The following is a 26,460-nucleotide window of genomic DNA, read 5'->3' as shown; positions in this document are numbered from 1 at the left end:
AAAGTTGTACAAATTCCTTACACTGAACGATGTCCATTCCAATTGTTTTTGCACATAAAACCGCATTTTATTATTTTTAGGTTTTTCTCAAAAATTTATTTTGCTATTTCTTTGTATATAGTCTACAAATAGATTCACTTTATCGGTCGTCCCACTCACTGTCTATATCACTTAATATTATTCCGTATCATGTCTTTGTGACGTCAAATACGTTGACCCGGACATATCAGCGACGTCATAATATTTTAACCGACGTTAATAACTTTGACCCGAACTTATCAAGTCATCTTTTGTGTGCTGGTGAAACAAAGAAAACACTTCTGAAACGCACAAATATAGCCCGATAAATCGATTATCAGATTATCTGCATATTGATATTGTAAAATATCAGCTGCTTGACATTATATGAAGGCTTTTTGATCTCGTTCGCTACGCTCACTCGACAAAAAGCTTCATATTATGTCTCGCAGCTGATATTTTACGATATCAACATGCAGATAACCTGATAATCGGTACAAGTATTGCACAACAGAACGAAATCTGCAATTGAAAATAAATTCAAATTATTTAACCAATTTCACGTTCTTTGACTACATTTATTCTGTGACAGAAACCTATAATGTGTCAAATATTTAATTAAAATCCAAATTCAGACCTGTATCAAGCTTGAATGTTGTGTCCATTTTTGCCCAAACTGTTCAGGATTGGACCTCTGCGGTCATATCATGCTGCGCTCTGTGAAGCACATTTTCTCTAACAGTTAAAATATAATGCCATTTGATTTCTCACAGAACCCATTACAATTTTTTTATGATAAAAAGTCTCCAGGATAAGATTTTGAAATTAGATACATGTATTAACCTCACAATCTTAGACAAGTGTCCCAAGAAATATAGATTATTATTTAATATGATGAATTAGATATAAACCTCACAATCACAGACAAGTAACCCCAGAAATATAGATTATTATTTAATATGATGAATTAGATATAAACCTCACAATCACAGACAAGTAACCCCAGAAATATAGATTATTATTTAATATGATGAATTAGATATAAACCTCACAATCACAGACAAGTAACCCCAGAAATATAGATTGTTGTTTAATATGATGAATTAGATATAAACCTCACAATCACAGACAAGTAACCCCAGAAATATAGATTATTATTTAATATGATGAATTAGATATAAACCTCACAATCACAGACAAGTAACCCCAGAAATATAGATTGTTGTTTAATATGATGAATTAGATATAAACCTCACAATCACAGACAAGTAACCCCAGAAATATAGATTATTATTTAATATGATGAATTAGATAAAAACCTCACAATCACAGACAAGTAACCCCAGAAATATAGATTGTTGTTTAATATGATGAATTAGATATAAACCTCACAATCACAGACAAGTAACCCCAGAAATATAGATTATTATTTAATATGATGAATTAGATAAAAACCTCACAATCACAGACAAGTAACCCCAGAATTATAAATTGTTTTTTATACGACCTCAAAAATTTTAATTTTTTGGTCGTATATTGGTATCACGTTCAAGGGAATATTTTTTTTTTACCTATTTTTGTATGCAACCAGATGTGATGACATGTACTATGATTTGTTGGTATGACACCTAAAAACTGTCAAAACTTGGAACATTGTCTGTCTTTGAAAACTGTTGTCAGAAGTCTTCCTATCTGAATCAACTGAATGCAAAAGGTGCAAAGAAGGCCACAATAATACTTAGCTACATGTACATATATATATATATGCTATATCTTTAAATATATGGTATGGATTATTCGGTTCAACAACAAAAAAATGTCTGACTCTCCTTTATTTCTTATGTATTAACAGATTAAAACCAAAATGGGAAGAAAGAAAAAGAATAAGAAGGACATCTTCATGCCTGGTTGCCTTGTCTGGACATCATTGGCAGGAATACCTAAGAAAATGAAGTGGCCCGGCGAGATTATTAGATCTAGCGACGGGAAAGTGGAGGTGTTTTGTCACTCAGACAATTCATGGTAAGCACCAATATCATGAATATGGTACAACATCTTTGTTAAAACATCCACTATGCCAGTCTGCACCAAAAACTTTTTCAACTACTAGTCTGAAGACCAATATTCTGACATTTTTCTTATTGGTCCTAACAAAGTTTTGCAAAAACTTACTAGTCAGAATAAAATTTTACTAGTCGGGGGCATTGGACTAGTGGCTAACTGTGCAGACTGCTAGGTGTGTTATTCAAGTTAGTCACCTGCTAAAACAAAAATCTTGTTGATCAATGGTACAGTCACTGGTGAAATGAGGTATTTTAAATGACAACAATAGCATGAATAGACATGATAGATGATCAGGATGTAAAAGGCATGGTGCTGTTGTTATCAATGGCAGACCCTCATGGATTTCATTTTAATATTTAAATCTTTTTAAAAAATATGTTGATCCAATGTAATCATCAGTTATAAAAATTTAAGCAGATTTTTTGGTCTAAAGGATGTACTAGCATGAAATTAAAAAAAAATCTATAATTCTAAATTGATATAAGTAAAAAGAGCATTTATAAAGGAACAAAACAAGTTAAAATATTGATTGGTTATGGAAGTCCTTTATGAAGTATTTGATTTAAAAAAAAAAAAAAACAGAACAGGCTGACTCAGACTTTTACCTTATATTTGCATTGGTATTATTTAGGTCTCAAATCATAAGAAAAGAAATCTAGATTCTGCTTAAATATTGGAAATGATCTGTTACAGAGCAAAATATTTTACACTGTATCGTAGGGGTAAAAAACAAGGAGTCCGAACATTTGACTAGCAGTATATATATAGACTATTTTAGTTTTCTCACCTTAAGTTGTGCTCCTTGGAAAAAGAAAATATACAGGATACTAATTAGTGATCTCTTGCCTATATTTCATGTAAGACTAAGATATTTATAAGAAGTTTAAAACAAAAAGAACCCAAAATGAAATTTAGTTTCTAGTCTTTGCACTTTTATATGCTGGGAATATTGGAACTCTGTTCTTTCATTTCATTAATATTAATACAATCATTATAGTGAAATTCATCTTGAAATGTTCAATTGACCAGTCATGGAGTATTGAGGGCCCAACCTTGATTGAGAGGAATATTCATAAAACTCTTGGTTTTAAGTGCCATACATATTTTAAGAATTGAATGCCTCTTTTTGTAAGTTCATTGGGGTATAAAAGCGTTGACCAAAGTACATTTTGTATGAAGCGTGAAAGCGCTTCATTCTAAAAATGTGTGCACGATCAAAGCTTTTACACCCCAATGAAGTTAGGATCATGAAAACATGATTGCATGGAATAATGGAATAGGACCTCGGTTCTATTTGCTGGTTTTTGGAGCTGGAGGTAATGATTAAGAGGGACAATTTTTATTTAATTTACCTATGCACTTAATTGTGGGACCTCATGTTATAATGAATGATGAATTTTATTGTGTAATGAAGGTGATTAAGAAATAACGCGAGATTGCAGTTTGCCAATCAGAATAACGTATTATAATAAAACATACATCTAATGGAATTATATATATATAGTGAGAGATTTTAAATTTATATACAAATTTGACAGAATATATTCATATTTACAGTTTTATAGTAAACTTAGAGGATGTCTGTCCATTCCCTGGGGACATGAGTCAGTGGAAAAACACAGGAATTAGTAATTATTATTGTTCAAAAGAAGTTGATATTTTGTTTCTATTGAATTTGCATGTTACAGGGATAGAAATAAGACTTGCAATTATTGTAAAAACACTAAAGCAAAATTGTGGAAAACATTTCCAAAACAATATCATAATATTTGGAACATTCAAAAGAATTCCAGGAAAAAAATTCAAATATTTGTCAATGGCCTCCATAGCCTCAGTGCTTATAAGTGCTTATTTCTGTCCTTGTGTGATAATTTTTGTCTTACTTTACAAGACATAAGAATCTTATCCAGTTGTACAGTGTTAACTTTTTGTATTATGCATTATATTTTAGAAGGAAGAAGACTTAGTAGTGGATATTAGATATTTTGATACAGATGCTGGTTTCCTTCTTGCATGGCACATTTTTCTGTTGTCCTTAACCTCAAATGTTCAATGAAAATTATATATATGTTTTCAATTAAGACTTCTTTATAAGAAAAAATTATTATGAAGCGAACCCTTTTAAAAATTTTGTCCATCAATAAATTAAAAAAAAAAATTAAATTCTTGATATACTTGGAAATACTAAATCTCACCACTCACCAAGTATTTAGAAATTAAATTTTGGATATTACTTTAGACCGTAATAGGTAAAAGTCATATTTCAAAATTTTCAGTTCTTTGACAATATTCATTCTGTGTCAGAAACCGATTCTGTGTCAAATATTTAATCACAATCCAAATTCAGAGCTGTATCAAGTTTAAAAGTAGTTTTCACACTTGCCTCAACTAATAAGGTAGCAATAAACAGTTAGCACAGTTAGTTTCGCATTATGGCCACGGTGGATTTTTTTTATAAAATAAAATACTGGGGTAAAAGAACTTAAAAATTAAGAAGGCTGTTATATATTGCTATGAAAGTGGTTTTAATGGAAAGGTATGGTTCCAGGGAAGAGATTGAGCCATATTTTGTTCAGTAGAAGTGTAAATTTCGGGTTCATATTCATGTACACACATGTCTAGTCCAGCAATGACTGAAATTATATCCGCATTTGTTGACAGTTTTTGAGGGGTGAGAATTTGACACGAACTTGAAAGTTCAATTGCGGGAAAAAGAGGTGATTGACCCCCAATTTTTATTTCATTTTCTTAAAGGTCTAAACTTTTTGCTTGAAAACATGTATGTCTGAGGTTCATTGAAATTCTAGTATATATATTTTTTTACGCCCAAACGAGTTGTTGTGACAGCAAATTTTGAAGAAGAAAAAACAAAACAAACACCAAATGTTTCCAAGGGTACTGAACTTATGTAATTTATTTTTAACCTTTTATTGCATGATTTGAAATCTGTTGGGAAATAGCATTCTGAATATATATACATGTTGGGGCATTGATGTAAGATTGCATATATCCATTTCAAAATACATGTACATGGTTCAGCACTTAGAGGCTCAATTTTATCATCAAGTGCTAACTGTTTATTGCTACCTAAGGGTTCAACACCCCAGTGTTGTATCAAGCTGTGTCCAGCTGAGCATTTTATTTGTTAAAAATGATTATAATACAGCAACTGTTTCCATACTTTGCTTACAAGGATCGAACGGGCGAAAAATGTTTTTCGAAATATAACTAAAGCCCCAATTAGAGAATGTTTAATTATTCAATATAAACTGGGACTATAGTACCAAATATAAATCAAACAACAAGGTTTATTCCTGTACTAGTTTTCGAATTATAATCAACTATTTGATTTAGGCGTTAAAACCTTTGGCGACCCCCAGTTAAAAGTCTACAACGTGATAAGTGGGCGTTACAGACAACCGCTCACCTAATCTGACCAAGTCAATTGATGAAATGGGCGTGCCAAGATATGGCCTAGTCCAAGCTGTTTTGAATTTGATTCTATTATGAACACAAGAACAGCGACACATTTCAGTGTCTCCACTCTTGTAAAAGAGAGTATACAAAATAGTTTCAATACTATAATACTTATTATTGTGAAAAAATTTCATGGGAAGAGTAGATATTTTCAATGTTTTTCAGGTTTGAATTGTTAAAACTAGTCATTTAGGGGCTGTTTGGTTTGAGCCTAGACTCCGTATTGAAGGCTGTACTTTAACCTATAATTGTTAACTTTTCATACATAGAGTTTTCTCATTGGCACTCATACCACAACTTCGTATTTATAAACATGTCATATACATTGCTTTCTTTTGCAGGTGCATTGAAAAAAAGACCAAAAAGCACTTTTGATTTTATCACAGATATAAATTGGGCCTGCAATAAAAAGCATGAAATTAGCACTGAGCTTCCTATAACAGTTGGAGAAGATACACATGTTAGGGATATTCAAGAACAGAGATCTGTACACAACACTGAGCTTCCTATAACAAGTGGAGAAGATACACATGTTAGGGATATTCAAGAACAGAGATCTGTACACAACACTGAGCTTCCTATAACAGTTGGAGAAGATACACATGTTAGGGATATTCAAGAACAGAGATCTGTACACAACACTGAGCTTCCTATAACAAGTGGAGAAGATACACATGTTAGGGATATTCAAGAACAGAGATCTGTACACAACACTGAGCTTCCTATAACAGTTGGAGAAGATACACATGTTAGGGATATTCAAGAACAGAGATCTGTACACAACACTGAGCTTCCTATAACAAGTGGAGAAGATACACATGTTAGGGATATTCAAGAACAGAGATCTGTACACAACACTGAGCTTCCTATAACAGTTGGAGAAGATACACATGTTAGGGATATTCAAGAACAGAGATCTGTACACAACACTGAGCTTCCTATAACAAGTGGAGAAGATACAAGGGATATTCAAGAACAGAGATCTGTACACAACACTGAGCTTCCTATAACAGTTGGAGAAGATACACATGTTAGGGATATTCAAGAACAGAGATCTGTACACAACACTGAGCTTCCTATAACAAGTGGAGAAGATACACATGTTAGGGATATTCAAGAACAGAGATCTGTACACAACACTGAGCTTCCTATAACAAGTGGAGAAGATACACATGTTAGGGATATTCAAGAACAGAGATCTGTACACAACACTGAGCTTCCTATAACAAGTGGAGAAGATACACATGTTAGGGATATTCAAGAACAGAGATCTGTACACAACACTGAGCTTCCTATAACAGTTGGAGAAGATACACATGTTAGGGATATTCAAGAACAGAGATCTGTACACAACACTGTGCTTCCTATAACAAGTGGAGAAGATACACATGTTAGGGATATTCAAGAACAGAGATCTGTACACAACACTGAGCTTCCTATAACAAGTGGAGAAGATACACATGTTAGGGATATTCAAGAACAGAGATCTGTACACAACACTGAGCTTCCTATAACAGTTGGAGAAGATACACATGTTAGGGATATTCAAGAACAGAGATCTGTACACAACACTGAGCTTCCTATAACAAGTGGAGAAGATACACATGTTAGGGATATTCAAGAACAGAGATCTGTACACAACACTGAGCTTCCTATAACAGTTGGAGAAGATACACATGTTAGGGATATTCAAGAACAGAGATCTGTACACAACACTGAGCTTCCTATAACAAGTGGAGAAGATACACATGTTAGGGATATTCAAGAACAGAGATCTGTACACAACACTGAGCTTCCTATAACAGTTGGAGAAGATACACATGTTAGGGATATTCAAGAACAGAGATCTGTACACAACACTGAGCTTCCTATAACAAGTGGAGAAGATACACATGTTAGGGATATTCAAGAACAGAGATCTGTACACAACACTGAGCTTCCTATAACAAGTGGAGAAGATACACATGTTAGGGATATTCAAGAACAGAGATCTGTACACAACACTGAGCTTCCTATAACAAGTGGAGAAGATACACATGTTAGGGATATTCAAGAACAGATATCTGTACACAACACTGAGCTTCCTATAACAAGTGGAGAAGATACACATGTTAGGGATATTCAAGAACAGAGATCTGTACACAACACTGAGCTTCCTATAACAAGTGGAGAAGATACAAGGGATATTCAAGAACAGAGATCTGTACACAACACTGAGCTTCCTATAACAGTTGGAGAAGATACACATGTTAGGGATATTCAAGAACAGAGATCTGTACACAACACTGAGCTTCCTATAACAGTTGGAGAAGATACACATGTTAGGGATATTCAAGAACAGAGATCTGTACACAACACTGAGCTTCCTATAACAGTTGGAGAAGATACACATGTTAGGGATATTCAAGAACAGAGATCTGTACACAACACTGAGCTTCCTATAACAGTTGGAGAAGATACACATGTTAGGGATATTCAAGAACAGAGATCTGTACACAACACTGAGCTTCCTATAACAGTTGGAGAAGATACACATGTTAGGGATATTCAAGAACAGAGATCTGTACACAACACTGAGCTTCCTATAACAAGTGGAGAAGATACACATGTTAGGGATATTCAAGAACAGAGATCTGTACACAACACTGAGCTTCCTATAACAAGTGGAGAAGATACACATGTTAGGGATATTCAAGAACAGATATCTGTACACAACACTGAGCTTCCTATAACAGTTGGAGAAGATACACATGTTAGGGATATTCAAGAACAGAGATCTGTACACAACACTGTGCTTCCTATAACAGTTGGAGAAGATACACATGTTAGGGATATTCAAGAACAGAGATCTGAACACAACACTGAGCTTCCTAAAGGGGGAAATGTATATACCTTTTCTCTTGGAGAAATGCAAAATTTAGCCCAGCAGTGGACAAAGCAGACAGAAGATGAAGAATCTGATACTCCTTCTTCTACTGTTGTTTTTATTGAGGAACAAGAACATGGTATTTTTAAGTTTACAGAAATCAAACAAATATCAATGTTTAAAGGTGAAACCAAAGGACCAACAGATGATAATCATGAAGTGGTTTATGAGGCAGAAGCTGTGATAGAAACAGAAACTTTGGCAGATGATACTTTGAATTTTCCAAAGGATGAGATACAGGTAAAATATAAGATCAAAAATGTTTATGCAGTTATGGTTCCTCTAATGAAACTTAATGACTACAAGTATGAAATTAAACAAACTTGAGTTATAAGCCATACAGTAAACTTCCCCATCATTAGTTTTCCATCTTTATCCTTATATTTCAAAAATATTGTACATATATTGGAATTGTGCACCTGTCATTATCATGCTTTTGGAACTATAACAGGATCCCTCCCCTCCTTTTTTCAAGACTGTAAACATAGACATTCAAGATTTTGTGTAAACTAAGTTTTTTCAACTTAAATCCCTTAAAATTTATACAAAATTATACACATATTGTAATGGTGCTCCCTTCTATTACCATCGTGTATTGACGTGATTGACTTGTTTGTGGACTTTTCTCATTCATCCAGACATAGAAACTTCGTCATTCTTTCAAATTTTGATATTTCCTAGAACTTGCAGGAAAGCACAAGTTTTAATCTGTAATGTCTTTGATTAAAATTTCAAGTCGGTTTAATATGAACTTTTTGTGATAGATCAATGATGTTTTCTATCAAGTTGCATTACTATCAGTACATATCAGTTTGATGACTATTTTTTTTTGGACATATTATTTACAGACTCTGCTTTTGTAGGAAATCATTGGACATGATGTCATGGATGTAGATGATGGGAAAAAATGTAAAAAGAGAAGATGGAAGAGAATTAGGTACATTATGCATAAATATATACACATGTGTGAACGAATTTAAATGTCAAACGATTTTTTTTGTGGATCTAAACAACAAGGCAGTGAAACACTTTAAATTATCTTTATTTTTCGAATCAGTTAACCCCTTTAGCGATCTGGAAACTAAGGCATTGAAAAATTACCACAATGTTTTTAGGCCTTTTTGTGAATTATTTCTAATTCAGATCAATGCAAAGAAATCTAAAAGATAAATGGTGTAAATAAGAATTTGATTCTAAACTTTATTTTATCATAAATTATTAATTTTTACGCAAAAAATCTACTTTTTTCATATAAATAAGAAGATGTGGTATGAGTGCCAATGAGACAACTTTCCATCCAAGTAACAGTATATTTTAAGTTAACAATTATAGGTCAAAGTACAACCTTCAACATGGATCCTTGGCTCGCACCGAAGAGCAAGCTATGAAGGCTCCCAAAATGACCAGTGTAAAACAATTCAAACAGGAAAACCAATGGTCTCATCTATATAAAAAAAGAGAAATGAAAAAACATGTATGAACCACCTCCAACAAGCTTAAATTAAAATATAATAATTTTGTTGTTTGGAGTACAGATTTAGAGGTGAAAATGTATTGTCTATATATCTGTGGAAGTCATATAATGATTTTGTTGTTCAGAGTAAGATGGCGGAAGTGAAAATTTATCGCAATACTAAATACTTATCAAAAGTGGTACACATTAAAAGTTTTTAGTTAGTTTTCTACAGGTACAACCAAATTTACTAATCAAATTTTTGTATCTATGACAGAATTTAGTAAAAGTTTTAGTAATTTATGGTATAAACGAAATCCCTGACTTGATAATATTTGTATATATCTCAATATAATCAAATTTACTATTACAGTTTAAAAAAAAGCATTTACCGCATGAAAGAATTGTACATTCATTAACTGGTGACAGATCACGCGACGAAACTTAACATTGATATTTTTCTGATTACGACATTTTACACCATAAGCCTGGAAATTTCACATATATATATATATGACCATGATGGCACACAGGATAGATAAGGGATTTAAACATGTTTGATTTGAGTAAATTATTATTAAAAGGCCATTCAACCAGTCATATGAAAAATTCTTGCGAAATAGTATATTCCAGTCTGTATTTTGAGTGACAAAATTTTAAAAGTCCAGTATTGTATGAAATTTATATTCACATTTTTTTTTATAACACTTAATTTGTTTTGAAGGTACACAGATTCTGATATGGAAGTTGATCCTCCAGCTGAAGGTACATGTAGTATCAAAAGAACGAAAGTCAGTAATGAGACATGTGAGTTGGTTTATGATATTGATAACAACAGTGATAACAACAGTGATAACAACAGTGATAACAACAGTGATAACAACAGTGATAACAACAGTGATAACAACAGTGATAACAACAGTGAGACAAGTGAACAATATCCTGTACTCCCAAAGCTGCAGTGCTCAGTTGGCAAAATTGAGTTGAGTTCTGAGGATTCTGAAGATGACGACTTAATAGATGAAGATATCATTATAAGAGATGTTAAACACAAGGAACTATACATTACGGGTGTGAAAAAAAATGAATTTACTAAAACGGGTAAAATGAAGAAAACAGAGAGGGTATATAATTCCCACCACCCCTGTCCATTTTGTGGCATAATGCAGACTAATTTTTCCCACCATATATTGTCTACTAAACATATGGAAGAACAAGAAGTTAAAGAAATTATAAAACTAGATCTTTCAAACAGTAGTTCTGAGGAAAAAAAGAAAATTATGAAAGATAGAAAAAGAATGATTGATCTGTTAAGATTAAAAGGATGTCATCAACATAACATGAAAGTCAATCAAAGTAAAACCGGAGAAATCATATTGGCCCGTAGAATTTTAACGTCCGGATCTTTTGACATTGAAAAGTATGGAGCGTGTCCATCATGTCTTGGGTGGTTTTTAATATCAAATTTTCAAAGGCATCAATCAAATTGTCCTGGTAATTATAGTAGAACGAAACAAAGTAAGGCTAGTTTGATAACCCAGTCTCAGATAATATCTAGAAGAATTTCAGATGAGGCTAGTCCTGCTTTAGTCAGAGAGGTTTTTAGTATAATGACCATAGATGAAGTCTCAAAGGTTGCAAAAAATGACAAACTAATTATATCATTAGGAAATCAATGGATGCTGTCTAACATGGGCAATCGTATAATGAGGAAATACTATACATCTTCTGTGATGAGATTGGCAGCCAAGCTTCTGACTTCTTTAAGAAGCATCACAGGTTTGAAGGAACATTCAATGGAGCAGTTCATAGAAGCAAAATATTATGAATATTTTGCCAAAGCTGCATTGATTTGTAGTAAACAAGTTGTAAATGATGAAGAAGATTTGAATAGCCCAAGCAATGCAATAAAACTTGGATATGACATAAAACGTATGGCTTCTGCAAAACTTGGTGAAGCTTTAGTGGAAGGTGATGATCTAAAGAAATCCCAAGCAGAAAACTTTTTAACACTAGTGAATATGAGTTGGAGCTTGAAAGTGACAAAACTAGCAAGAATGGTTCTAGCAGAAAGAAATTTTAATATTATTAAGCAACTTCCTCTACCTGAAGACATTCAAAAAATGGTTTCTTTTATGGTGGAAGAGCTTAATAAATTGGACTTGCAGGATGTTGCATACAAGATATTTAGAAAGGCTGCTGTTCTTGCTTTAGCTAGGATTACATTGTATAATAGAAGAAGATGTCATGAAGTTCAAGCTTTAAAGTGAGTATATAATATAGTTCAGACTATTCCAAAATTGGTTGTAAAATGGGAAGGGGTCTGTTCAAAGGCTTTTCTTATAAAATTTGATCAGTCCAATTATTTTAGAAAGATAGCCTGGTAAAATAGGAATAGGACAGTTATAGGAAATAATGAAATAAAAATTTAATGCATTACAGGGTTAAATAATAAAAAGTGCCATCTAGCTCCCTCCTCTCCGTAAAATCTATCACTTGAACAGCTGTAACCATAGAAATAAATAAGATAAGGAGATGTGGTTTATTGCCAATGTGAGACGACTATCCAATAAAGACCAAATGGCATATGGATGAAAACAACAGATTATATTTATAACCATATGACCTTCAACAATGAGTTAAACTAACCTATGCACATGTACCTTGTAGTCTGCCAAAAATCCATATGAAAACAAAATGTTGATCCATTCTAAAAAGAAAATGGCCTGATTTATTTAAAAAAAAAAGTTATTAAAGTAAAACTATTCAACAGACAGTTACCTATGACACATGTATGACAAGCACTTTAAACATCAGAAATAATACAACAAAACCTAGGGTGCTCCTAGAAGGTAGGCATAACTTTTTTGATTAGACAATCTAAATAGAAATAATTCATCATTTTTGTCTTGCCCCCGACGCAGTATGCAAGACAGGTATAACTATCCAGTGGTGTCATAAACTACATGTATTTATATAAAGCATATTACAGAAGGTAGAAGACCTGGATGCTTCATATCTTGTCTGCAGATACCTTATGTTACAAAGTTTTGGCCTGTAATATTTACAAAGTCCTTGACCTCATTTTCATGGTTCAGCAACTGCTTGAACAAAATTTTTTTTTGTAATGGGAATTTCTCACTTTTTATGAGTAATATTTGGTGTATGAGTTCTTTGCAACGCCTCCACCTAATTTCATGGATCAGTGATCAAGGTTAAAGTTACATAATTAGGTCCATTTCTCAAATACTATAAACAGTAGGATAACTTATTCTATATGCGGTGTTTGGAATGACTGTAATCTAATAACATGTCTGTTGGGCAGGTTTCATCAGACCTTGACCTCATTTTCATGGTTCATTGGCTAATGTTAAGTTTTTGTATTTTGATCTGTTTTTCAGCAGTAGGTCAACTATATTTGGCATATGGAATGATTGTAAGGTATACATGTCTGTCTGGCAGGTATTATCTGACCTTGACCTCATTTTCATTGTACATTGGTCAACATGGTCAATGTTAAGTTTTTGTGTTTCGTTCAGTTTTTTCAAGTACTATAAGTTAAAGGTCAACTATATTTAGTTAATGATAATGTTATGTTTATGTGATACTTATTGTAAAACCTTCATGTTACAGACTTTCAATATAAATTCAATGATAAGTTAAAAAGGCGAGACATTTTAGCCTGTGCATTCCTGTTCTATTGTAAATGTATGGATTTTCTTAATACTCTACCATTGTCTACTGGGACTTCATTTAGTAAAATTATTTTATGATTTCATTATCAAATTTCTGTCACTACCATTCAGAGTAGAAAAAATAGCTGGAGTTTAAATGTTTCAATCCCTGATGTTTGGGCTTGTCCCCTTAATTTTTGGTAGATACATGTAGGTAGAACTGATATAAATATTTTAAGGTTTTCATAGCCTGGACTATCTATGAAATATATAACTTTCTTCCAAATATTTCCTGCTTACAACATGTACAATGTAATAGCCTAATATAATATAGGTCTTAAAACTTACAAATGCCTAGTTGGTAACTTTATACAACTGAATATCCAGCTAATAGAAATTGTTCTTAAATTTCAGTTTATCGGATTACAGGAGGAGAAAAAGTACCCCAGATGAAGTGGCTTTGCAAATGAGCCATGAGCTCACAGAGTTTGAAAAGGAGCTTCTTAACACGCAGGAGGTGGTAATGATTCGAGGGAAGGTATGCTGTTAAAACAAAATTAATCATATATAAAAATAAGAAGATACATTGGTATGATTGCTAATGAGACACTATACAGCAAAGTAAGCTATGAACAAAATCACAAATGTAAAATAATTTAAAAAAACTAATATTTTACTAACAACTTGATTTATGTACAAAACAATAAACGAAAAACAAATATGTTATACAGCAACAAATAACAACCACTGAGTTACAGACTCCCAACTTGGGACAGTGGTGTAACAGTAAGATATCAGAACAAACTATTAAAATCAGTTGAAAAGGGCTTAACTCATCAGATCAATTCCATTTGATTAAATAGGAAAAAAAAATATTATTTTGTGGTGAAGTCTTGTCTTCTTATTTTAAAGGGTGGCAAGGCGGTTCCGGTTATTATCCCAAAGGATGCTGTAAATGTGTTGGAATACCTGTCAAATGACTCTATTAGACTCAAAGTTGGAATACCTCCTTCGAAATATTTGTTTGCTAATTCCAGTAAGTATACTATTTATGTTGCACCAAGTAGCATATTTTGTTTATTTCATAATAAACAATACCTGCTTAATAATTGTTTGTTTCTAATTTGTGTATATACATATGTACAGTCCTGTCAAGCAAATTTACGCAAAGTAGTGTAATGAAATGGACAATCCCGAGGATGGCATAACAACTGAGCAATAATGTTTGGGACTTATATTAAACATTATGGAAATATTTTTAGTAAGCCGAAATGTATATTTATTTTTCATGTCTTGTAAGATATTTTTTTTCTTTACTGTTTTTCAACATTTGCGTCTGGAAAGGAGAAAGGATTAACTGAATGGTTAAATTTAAATCCATTATGAAAAGTCTTTAAATTAAATCGATAAAGGAAATTATTGCCTAGTTACAAACACTACCAGGGATAATCCACAATGTGCATCTGTATTACTCCTGTTGTTATTGCTATTCAAATTTGGGCAAAGTCTGATTGATAAGGGGCGGTCTATCATTTATCATGTACTATCAAATACACAAAAGTCATCCTAGAAGCCAATGAGCATGTGATTCGGTCATAATTGTGATGTTAACATAATTGAAAATCATTTTTCACCCATAAAATCATCAATGTTACTAGTAACTAATTATTTATAATGAAAATAGTTCAACTGACAGATTTTATAAATATCAACATAATTCATAAAATTCTGAGTGGGTACACAGAGGTGTTAAAGTTAACAATTATCAAGCCATTAAACCTTGTTATACAATGTACCAACAATTGGACATTATACTGCCCAAATGAATACATGTACACAAACAGATCATGTACATGTATATTAAAAATACATGTATGTTGCTATTAAATACCTGAAAATGTCAAGTTGAGGTCACAGTAAACCATTAAAAAAAGAATTTCACAGTTGTAAGAAATATTCACATTATTGAAAAAATAATATTTTATTGCATTATCAATATCAAAACCATCCTTTCAAAATATGTATAGATTAACGAAATTGAAAAATTGTTGTCTATTCCACCCACAATATAATATCTTGAAATTTTTTTAATAAAAAAAAGTTTTTGGTATTTTGTCCTGTTTTTTAGACTCTTCCAGCAAAATTTGGACAACTCCTAAACTGAATAGCTTGAAGCAATTCAGGGATCTCCATGGATGATAATTTAAACCATTTTGGTTGATATTGAATAATGAAACAAAAATTGTTACCATTAATATTGGAATTATTTGCTATTGAATACAGCTTTTTTGCAGATGCAGGTGTTTTTAGGGGCTATGATGCCATTGGTGCTGTAAAAAAGGAAGCAGGATTAAAGTTGCCAAACCTTGTTAAAACGTCTAACATGAGGAAGTATATGGCAACAATGATGCAGGTATTAAAACATGATTATAAAAAAATTGATTATTTAGTTTCTTTTTGTCGAGCCTTCGACTTTAGTCGAAAAAGCGAGACTAAGCGATCCTACATTCCGTCGGCGTCGGCGGCGGCGTCAACAAATATTCACTCTGTGGTTAAAGTTTTTGAAAATTTAATAACTTTCTTAAACAATACTGGATTTCTACCAAACTTGGACAGAAGCTTGTTTGTGATCATAAGATAGTATCCAGAAGTAAATTTTGTAAAAATAAAATTCCATTTTTTCTGCATTTTATTTATAAATGGACTTAGTTTTTCTGCGGGGAAACATTACATTCACTCTGTGGTTAAAGTTTTTAAAATATGAATATGTTTCTTTAAACTATACTGGATTTCTACCAAACTTGGACAGAAGCTTGTTTATGATCATAAGATAGTATCCAGAAGTAAATTTTGTAAAAATAAAATTCCATTTTTTCTGTTTTTTATTTATAAATGGACTTCGTTTGTCTGCGGGGAAACATTACATTCACTCTGTGGTTAAAGTTTTTAAAATTTGAATATCTTTCTTAAACTATACTGGATTTCTACCAAACTTGGACAGAAGCTTGTTTATGATCATAAGATAGTATCCAGAAGTAAAGATCGCAAAAAATAAAATTCCATTTTTTCTGTTTTTTACTTATAAATGGACTTAGTTTTTCTGCGGGGAAACATTACATTCACTCTGTGGTTAAAGTTTTTAAAATTTTAATAACTTTCTTTAACTATCCTGGGTTTGTACCAAACTTGGACAGAAGCTTGTTTATGATCATAAAATAGTATCCAGTAGTAAATTTTTTTTTTTCCGTATTATACTTTTAAATGAACTTAGTTTTTCTGCCAGGAAACAACACATTCACTCTGTGGTTAAATTTTAAAAAAATTTAATGACTTTCTTATACTATTTTAAATTTGTACCAAATTTGAACAGAAGCTTGTTTATGATCAAAAGCTAGTATCTAGAAAGGAAATTTTGTTAACAGTTGGTACCTGTGTATCTGTATTTTACTTATAAATGGACTTAGTTTTTCTTCCAGTTAACATTACATACAGTCTGCATTTTTTAAAACATTTATTCGATTCATAAACTATCCTGAAATTTTTACCAAACTTGGACAGAAGCTTCTTACAATCAAAAGATACTATCAAGAGGAATATTTTTATTGATTGTTTTCCTCATTTTTTTTAGCCTGGGAGTTACAGCAAATGTAGGCGAGACACTGGGTTCCGCGGAACCCTTACGAATTTTTTAAAATTTAATCCTATCAATCTGACAAATGTGCTTCGGGCAGTTGTAACCCATTTATAGATTTTTTTTATTTTGAATTAAGTATAGACCCAAACAATAGGACAATCCCTTTCTTAGAACACGAATAACATTCATGCTTCACAACTCAAATCAAATCCTACCATTTCATTGGGCGAGTGTGCTTTGCTATATTCTAAGGTGACAAGTGACACCATTTTACCACACAATTTCATTATAGAATACAACAGCTTATTTATTAGTCAATTGTTGCTGATAGCTAAATAATGAGGTGTTTTGCTTTTGCGCCAATTGACATTTCATTTGCGCCAAAATAAAATCTCTCATTTGCACCAATTTTACAGGTAAATAGTAATATATTAAATATATGAAACATAGACTAAGTAGAATCGAATAAGATTTGTATTGCATTAATTCATCACAATTCAGTTTCATTAATATTTTTAAACGTATTTGCAAAATATTAAAACATCTTCATAAAAAGCAAGGCAATAAACACTGGTTTAAATTATGATAAAAGGGGTTTGCAAAATGTTAAATATTATTCATATTAATCAAAGCACTATAAAAAATGGTCCGTTCCTTTAAAGCTTAAAACCACAATAAAAACTCAATTTTCAAAGTAAAAATAACAGGTCTGATCTAGCTCAAAATTTATAGGCTTGCAACTGTCCTTATATAATCTAGACGGGGAAAATTCGCATCCAAGGTACATTCCATATTTTTCTAAAAGATAGCATTTTATTTCTTTCTCCAATCTCCAAACGACAGCTATGTGTGGTCATCAAATATAATAGTAACTATTTTTTTCCTCTATTCCTTTTCGACTGTATGATATCCATTTTTCAAATAAAACATATGAACATCCCACAAATATTTAACAAACTGACTTAGTTTTGTATAAGAATGAAAATACACTCACATAATAATTAACCAGGGGATATTATTTTTAAAAAAAATATACCAGCCTCACATTCAAAATTCAATTTATATTTCAATTTTCATTTTATAATTTACCTGTCATGCCTGTAATTTTAACTTTTCAAATAATTTCCCTGTAAATTGGCGCAAAAGAAATATTTATATTTTGGCGCAAATGAAATACAACATTGTGGCGCAAATGAAATACTACGAATCTTAAGAATTGGCGCAAAAGCAATACGCCCAAATAATGCTATCAGCTAATTATTGATTTTCTGTCAGAATCATAACATGTGACTAGATCAAGATAAAATCTGAGCTGTCTGATCAGGGACAAAGGAAACTTTAAAAAAAATAATAAACAAGGCCACACTTAAAAATATTTTGGTTTGCCCAAACCCTACCCAAAGGTTGAGACAGTGGGTAGGTAGGTAGGCATTTTCTTTTTTCTTTTTCAAAAAAAGAAATTGAAGTATCAGATGTTTATTAGTCTTCATGCCTATTTGATTAAAAAAAAACTTATTCAAATCAGGACAATAAAAGAGTTTGAGTAGGCAGCTTTTTTCTGGGTAGGTAGCGTTTGGGCAAACAAACCTATTATTTATTATGGCCCAAGATGGTAGTAGTCAAACTCATATGTTTCCATCCACACAATTAAGCTTTTTTCCAAATTGGGACAGCCAATTAAAACCCTGGATGAATGCAGGGTTTGGTTTGACATTAAGGGCTGTCCAATTGCTCGGGACTAGCAAATATCATCATCTGGCGAGTAAAAGCTTCAGTGTACTTGTCTGATGGGCATGAAAAAATAAAAGTTAAAATATAAAGATCTGATTTCAGTAAATTCTCTTTTTATAAATAAATCATGTCAATCAGCCCTGACATTATTAACAAATTTACACACTTTAAGTATTTTCCCTTTCTAACTATAGACATTTAAAAAATATTTGCCAATCAGATTATTTATTCAGTTGAATCAGTCGGATACGACCTTAGTAGCAGTTGTAAGAAAACTATCCAGGACACAATATATATTTTAGTTTACCTTAATCTCATCAATTTTAAAACATTGAACAAAAATGAAATTAGGGAAAATAAAAAATACAGTATGTGGTCAAAAGTATTCGTCACTTTTCTTTTTTGCTATATATTTCATATATATATAAACGCATTTTTTCAAAAAAATATTTTGAAGGCATTCATTGTTAGATTTTAATGAACTTGGCACAAAAAGTTATTTGGTAATGATATTGCTGTTAATTGCATTTCTTTTCTCTTGATATGAACATGTGTTATATTTTTTAATAATTTTATTTAGGTAATATATAGCAAGTTTGTTAACAAAATTATAACTAAATAAACAAATATGCATGTGCAGTTCCGCTTCTTTTGGTGCCAAGTTTATTAAATTCCAACCGCAAATGACCCAACAATATTTTTTTGAAAAATTGTAGTTTTGTATGAATATATAGTGCAAAATAACAAGTGACGAAACTTTTGGCCACATACTGTAACTGTATAAATAAACTTTAAACCTAATATATTTATTTATCATCCTTTTCCATGTTTTTTTAAGTTTTTGTGGGTAAAAAAATAAAAGAGCACAGTCCATGGAGCAACACTTTCAGAAATCAGCTACATTTCATTATATTTGGAATTGTATTTGAATGATTGTATGTTTAAGGGCCCTCTTTGGCCATAAATAAAAAGTTTATTATTCTAAAATGGAAAGTTTTTCATTTTGATGGATATATCGATGCAAAACTGAACTAGTTTGATTTTTTCCCCCGGTTTTTCTTACTGATTTGAAAATAACAAATTTTAAAATTTGCATGTTTTTCTTGGAATTTGATGGAAACTTCAGAAATAGGGGTCATAGTGTGACCTTTTCGACCATGCTCCTTTCTTAAGCAAGAACAAATTTTTGACATGTGGTTTTAAGTTTCGGACAAGTAGTATATCATGGTTACTTGCCTAGTTTCATAAAATTTGCACACATCATAAAAATTTTAACAATGATCACCAATTTGACTAAAATTCTCATATTTGATTTATAACATGCTAGAAATATATCCAAATTACGTAAAGTCCAAAAAGAAAAAATAGCAATGCATGACTGCCAACAATCTTACGACCTGATATAAATGTAAATACAAATAAACAGACAAGCACATACTAATGTGTAATACCGATTTTCTAGGTGTGATAGATTAAAAGTTGTAAATCAATGTTTTACATGTATACAAATACATTTTTATGGGTCAAATCAGTTGATGAAATGGTTTTTAATGGCAGCACCCTTGTTTCACTTTTTAAATGTTGACAATTCTTTTTTTTTTAATAACTGAACACGTTAAGCACATGTGTAAACAGGGGTTAATTTTAAGGTTGCACAAATATGATTTAAATGAGTTGAATTAGCAACTTGCCAACTAATAATACATTTTAAGCTTATATTGACAAAACCATGAAAACAGAACAAAATCTTATTTTAAAAATTTTCTTTAAAATGTTTGAATCCTATTTTAATTTAAGTTGTAATCTTAGCTTATTTATGATAATATTTTGGATACCTTTTATACTATATTTGGCCAATTCTTTGAAAGATTAAAGTTTAAGTTTCAATTCTCTCCATCAATACCTAATCAAAAACAAAATGTAAATGTGGCAAAATACTGCCACAAGATCTTAAATGTATAAAGAAAACTTGCTAAGTGGAAAAATTGTGCTTGGACACTAATAATGCAAACAATATTAGTTTAAAATAGACAATATTAAGTTGAGGGCCACTGGCAAATTTCGGCCAAATTCTGATGTCTGCATTGTCATGATTGTAGAGAAATGTAAAGGTGTGTGTTAAAATATATTTCTGTTTTGTTTCAGTCATTGGACATAACAGAAAACCAACGTCAATGGATCCTAGATCACCTAGGACATACTATGGATGTCCATAGGGTCCATTATAGGCAAACAAGTGATTTAATAGAAAGGGTTCATGTATCAAAACTTTTGTTAATCCAAGACTTTGGTATGGTGAAAGATTTTGTTGGCAAAAAATTGGAGGATATTCAACTAGAAGGTAATTTTCAGATAAACTCTATGCAATTTTAGTAGACCAAAGGGAGTAAGTTCCCTCACTACTGTCAAAATGACTGTCAATATATCTGTATTTAGTAAATTTCCATAAGAATATCAACATTCATGTATCGCTGTAAATCATTTGAAATAAAATAATGAAAAGTCTGACACAAGGCCTTTTTAATGCATCAAAGAAACCCATCTCCTGATTCTTACTATAATTAGATACAAGTGCTAGAAATTAAGATTGTATATGTAGACACTTGGTTTTGTCTGGTCTTTAAGATTAAAGATGGACGTTATATGTATATGGGCAAGATTTCAGTAATGCAGCAAATAGTGTGACGTTGAAATTGATAACTTTTATTCATTTTAAGAATGAGAGTGAACCAACTTTATTCATTTTGTAAAATAGAGGGCAAAAGACACCAATGGGTCATTCAAAACTCACAAGTTGAATAAAAACTGACCTAGCAATTGCAAAAAATGTAAAACAACGAAAAGGCCAAAAGTTCCACAAAACACTGATAAAAAAATAAAGATTGAGGAACAGAAATCTCACCCAGAAACAGGGGTTATCCGTTAATCTTGGGTGCTCCTGTAAAATAAGTTTCTAAATTTAGCCGTCTATTTTGATATTCTAAACAAGAGTTAGTGTTAAAGAAAATTAAGATAATATTATTTTGATTATTCACCTCTCATTTACTGTATTTGTACTTATTTTCACGGTGTATTTATTTTCACAGATTTTGCGGTAGGTATATTTTCCCGAAAATAGATACATGGGAACATGAATTTATACAGTTACCAAGTTTGTGATAATAAGTACACAATTTATACAGTTACCATATAAATCACTTTTGGAAATTCTGTGAAATAAAGTAATCGCAAATTCATCAGCAATACCAAGTTTGTGATAATAAGTACACACGAAAAAAAGTACATGTACGGTTATTACAAAGGTTTCAAATTTTGCAGTGGCTTGAAGTGATATTTAGAAGTATATTCTAAAAACTATGTTTGAAAAAGTAATAATGTTTTGTTGCTGAAATTTTTTAAATATATCATCTCCTCTAATTCTTACTTGATTTATATCGATCCTGGCCTGTTGATTATTTTTATTTAATCAACGTGTGCTTCGTTTGATCTCAGTTCTTCATTGGTTAAATTTGTTTTATGACGTCAAATTTTCTTGCTTTTCTCTGAAATTCCTATTGTGACGTTATGAAAAAAGGTGACCATGCCTCATGACTTCACGTAGAAAGAAAACATCTGTTTGCAAGTCGTTCGAAAAGAAGAATTAAGATTGTCTGCAAAAATCATTAGAGAAACAGATTCCACCACCAAATCTCGTGTAATATAATATTTATCCACTCTCGACAGAAAATTTAAATGTCTTGAATGGATAAATATCAAATCAGTGGTAGAATCTATATGTATATGGTCTGATCTTTTAAGATTGAAAAGTGCCAATCTAAAAAAACTTATGACATTTATGATCTCAGTTCTTCATTGGTTAAATTTGTTTATGACGTCAAATTTTCTTGCTTTTCTCTAAAATTCTTATTGTGACGTTATGAAAAAAGGTGACCATGCCTCATGACTTCATGTAGAAAGAAAACATCTTTTTGCAAGTCGTTCGAAAAGAAGAATTAAGATTGTCTGCAAAAATCATTAGAGAAACAGATTCCACCACCAAATCTCGTGTAATATAATATTTATCCACTCTCGACAGAAAATTTAAATGTCTTGAATGGATAAATATCGAATCAGTGGTAGAATCTATATGTATATGGTCTGATCTTTTAAGATTGAAAAGTGCCAATCTCAAAAAACTTGTGACATTTATGTAATAGGTAAAATGGTCAGTACATCAATTCTGTCAAAATGTGAGCAAGTATGTGTTCATTACACCCAATATTTTGGCCATCAATTTTGAAAAGCTGTAATGTCATATCAATGCTGTACCAATGGAAATGATAATAATGAAACTTTTTTTCTGCAGATATTGTACCGCAAAAAAAAGACATATCAGCAGTAAGTGAAGATGATGCAGATATAGATACACCAAACACAGGAATTGATAATATAGCAGAGGACTTTATTCCAGAATTGCATGACGATGAAGTTGATGCTGATTTCAGCATTCCAATTCAAGAACATAGACCTGGTATGAATGTAAAAGTTTTCATATGAACTGATTGATAATTTTATGTAAAACCCTTATTTGTTATCTGATTTCAAAGGATGTTATTCATTGTGTTTGTCAGAAAATTCTGTATTATACGCTTTATGGTTAAACCTATAGTTTAATAATTTTGTGTAACTGTTTTAGAAAGGTGAATTGAGTAGATCTTCTTTCCCTTGAATGTATCAATATTGAAAAACAAATGGCCTTTTTGGGGGGTTAGAAAATTAAGCAATCAAAAGCTCACAATATGTTTAAACCAAAAGTTAAATTATATAATAACTCTCCAAATTAAAATTTCCTATTAACTTAATAAGCCTATTGATTTTTGTTTGTCTTTTCAAATATAAGGAAAATTTTGTAGCCCAGTTTTTATAGATGCTTATATAACTTGTGAACGTATTTGGTTCTCTTAACCGTATCATGCTCTACATAGAAAACAAATCAGGTGATAGTCAATTGAATGTTAAAGTAATACTTTTATGGAATTCATATTCATACTTTCAGATAAAAAGAAATCTAGAAAAGACAAAGTTCAACGCCAAAAATGGTCAGAGGATGATGTCCAGGAACTAGAGGACCTGTTTTCAGTTAATCTTAAAAAACTGAAATGTCCAAAACAAGCCAAAATTGAAAAAAAAATTTCAATTAGCAAAAAAAATGGTGGTCTTATCCACAAAAGAAAGCGTGATAACATCAAGAAGAAAGTCAGCAATATGATTCAAAAACTCAAAACCGTTGATAATGGTTAATATTGAAAATTATTTTACAGGACAAATATAAATAAAAATAAATATTGGCTCACCTGAGGTTAATAAACTTGTCTTTTTTATCGCTGACATAGGGTAGGTAAGGCTGTTTTTTTTTATTATTTGTTGGTTGCATATTTTAATATGAAATTTTGTAATTTTGTCTGAGAAGGAAATAAAATTCCTAAGATATAATTATGAATACATTTACTGTTTATTTAAACAATATTGTAAACCTGGAAGCAACAAGAAAATCTCTTTGAATAAAGCTTCATATTTTAGAAGGTTTTTCGAGCTGGATAATCCATATTTGGTACATGTGAACTTGACCTCATTTTCATGGTTTAATGACAATTTAAAAATTCTGAGTTAAAATTGGTAATAGGACAGCTATTTGGTAATAAATTAATTGCTTAATATATGTGTCTGTCAGACTAGGTTAACCTGACCTTTACCACATTTCAGGAATCAGTGATTAAGTGAGTTAATATGACTAGAGAGGAATAAAACTTAGCAGGGGCCCAGTCGCCCATGGCCCTAGATTTTGTGCTGGGCTACTTAAATTTTGATAAAATTTGGTTAAAAATACAAACGTCAATTAGGAACAATTTTGTCTGTGCTACCAGCTTGAATTTCCCAAGTTTTATCCCTGCTAGATCCATTTCTCATGTATTTTAAGCAATAGGTCAACTGTAGTAGGTGTATAGAATGATTGTTAAGAATACATCTCTTATCTGACAGGGTTGATCTTGACATTAACCTTATTTTCATGGATAATTGATAATATTAAATTTTCTGTTTTACTTGAAGCAAAACTTTATATATATAATTCAGTTAAAGATCTTCGCTACACTTGTTTTGACTTTTTGTCTGATATTTGAATCCTCTAGTTTTATCCATATAGTGCCACTTCTTGATTTATTTTATTACATTTGGTTTTAAAAGCCATTTTTGAAAATCTTATACAATCCTTGTTATTTTTTATTTGTTTTTAAGAAAAGGTTCACAATGTTAAATGCATGAAAAATCTTAAATTTCCCTACAAATGTCCTTTTGGTTATTTCTCTAAACAAGGACAAAGACATTTCATTTTTTATGCTTTTCAAGATCCGTTATTTATATTCTATCAGTTTATAGTCTTTTAATAAAATCTTGTTATTTTGAGACATAGGAGCTAATTCTGATCATCCTTAAATCAGTTTAGCAGACCAAACATTTCAGCATGTGCACTCTTAGTTATTTTTGTGTTTATGTATAGATTTATTTTTATTTGATGATGGGCTTTCTGGGATTAAATTTGTACAGGCATTTTTTTTTGTGAGACTTGGCAACAGTTAAAATTATTGTTTATTTTACTACTCTGAGAAAAAACTCAAAAGAATTTGTCATAAAGTGAAGATTTATTATACATGTATTTTTTTTGTCTTGTCTACTGAGATTGACATTATATGTATATTTTGTTTTATAATATCTGCTACACGTAATTGCTGAAGACAGGGCATTAGTGTGTACAGTTATGGTAGTAGAAATGTTTTTCAAACTTGTTTATGTGTGAAATTTATTCATCCATTTGGGACAGATGCCACATGATGTAAAATTACTGCATCTTTTATCAAGGACCTTATGCCAAAGTAACTTTATGGAAACTACTGTTACTAATTTGAGAAACTAATATTTGCAATTTGGACATTCATGGTACCGACATATTTTTGATTTTTTTTAATTGAAAAACAAAACTATAGAATGGATATGTGTACTCATTTTCAATATTACCCTGTAAACAAGAAAGTATTCAATTATGAAAAATAATGGTTCCCTTTGAACAACTGGGCCTAGTGTGAGAAGTTACCACAATTAATTTTCAGATCCATAGATCAAATAGACAGGAGGTACAGTTATTGTTTTTGGTAAACTTGTCAAAATTAGATTTATACCACAACTAAAAAAAATCTTTGAAAATTTGACTGAAATAATTGAGGTTATTTGAAATTCTAAGGTGACTTGTTCAAGCTTATAATGTTACAAATAAGTTACTCCTGTTGTCCTAATGGTGTTAAATGTCTAAAATACTGTATGGGATTATTTTTATTTCCCAGTTTACTTGTCTCAAACTATAATATCTGAGTATTTTGGTATGAAAATAATAAATATGTTTGCCTGTAATATGTTTATTCACTGTGACATTGCCAATTTTCATCACAGTAAC

General features: G+C 31.3%; 1 protein-coding gene across 1 annotated transcript; it reads left to right on the top strand.

Moving 5' to 3' along the window:
• The first annotated feature begins 1,882 nt into the window (after positions 1–1,882).
• On the top strand, positions 1,883–26,460 carry LOC134708654 (uncharacterized). Its single transcript, XM_063569300.1, has 11 exons — positions 1,883–2,040; positions 3,640–3,710; positions 5,901–8,725; positions 9,349–9,422; positions 10,663–12,204; positions 14,027–14,150; positions 14,525–14,648; positions 15,907–16,025; positions 21,123–21,318; positions 23,323–23,487; positions 24,013–26,460. Exons 1-11 carry the CDS (start codon positions 1,883–1,885, stop codon positions 24,255–24,257), a joined length of 5,643 nt encoding a protein of 1,880 aa, XP_063425370.1. The 3' UTR covers positions 24,258–26,460.

The sequence above is a fragment of the Mytilus trossulus genome, chromosome 2 (assembly GCF_036588685.1).
Source record: "Mytilus trossulus isolate FHL-02 chromosome 2, PNRI_Mtr1.1.1.hap1, whole genome shotgun sequence".
Taxonomy (NCBI): domain Eukaryota; kingdom Metazoa; phylum Mollusca; class Bivalvia; order Mytilida; family Mytilidae; genus Mytilus; species Mytilus trossulus.
This window is presented reverse-complemented; position numbering and strand designations above follow the sequence as displayed.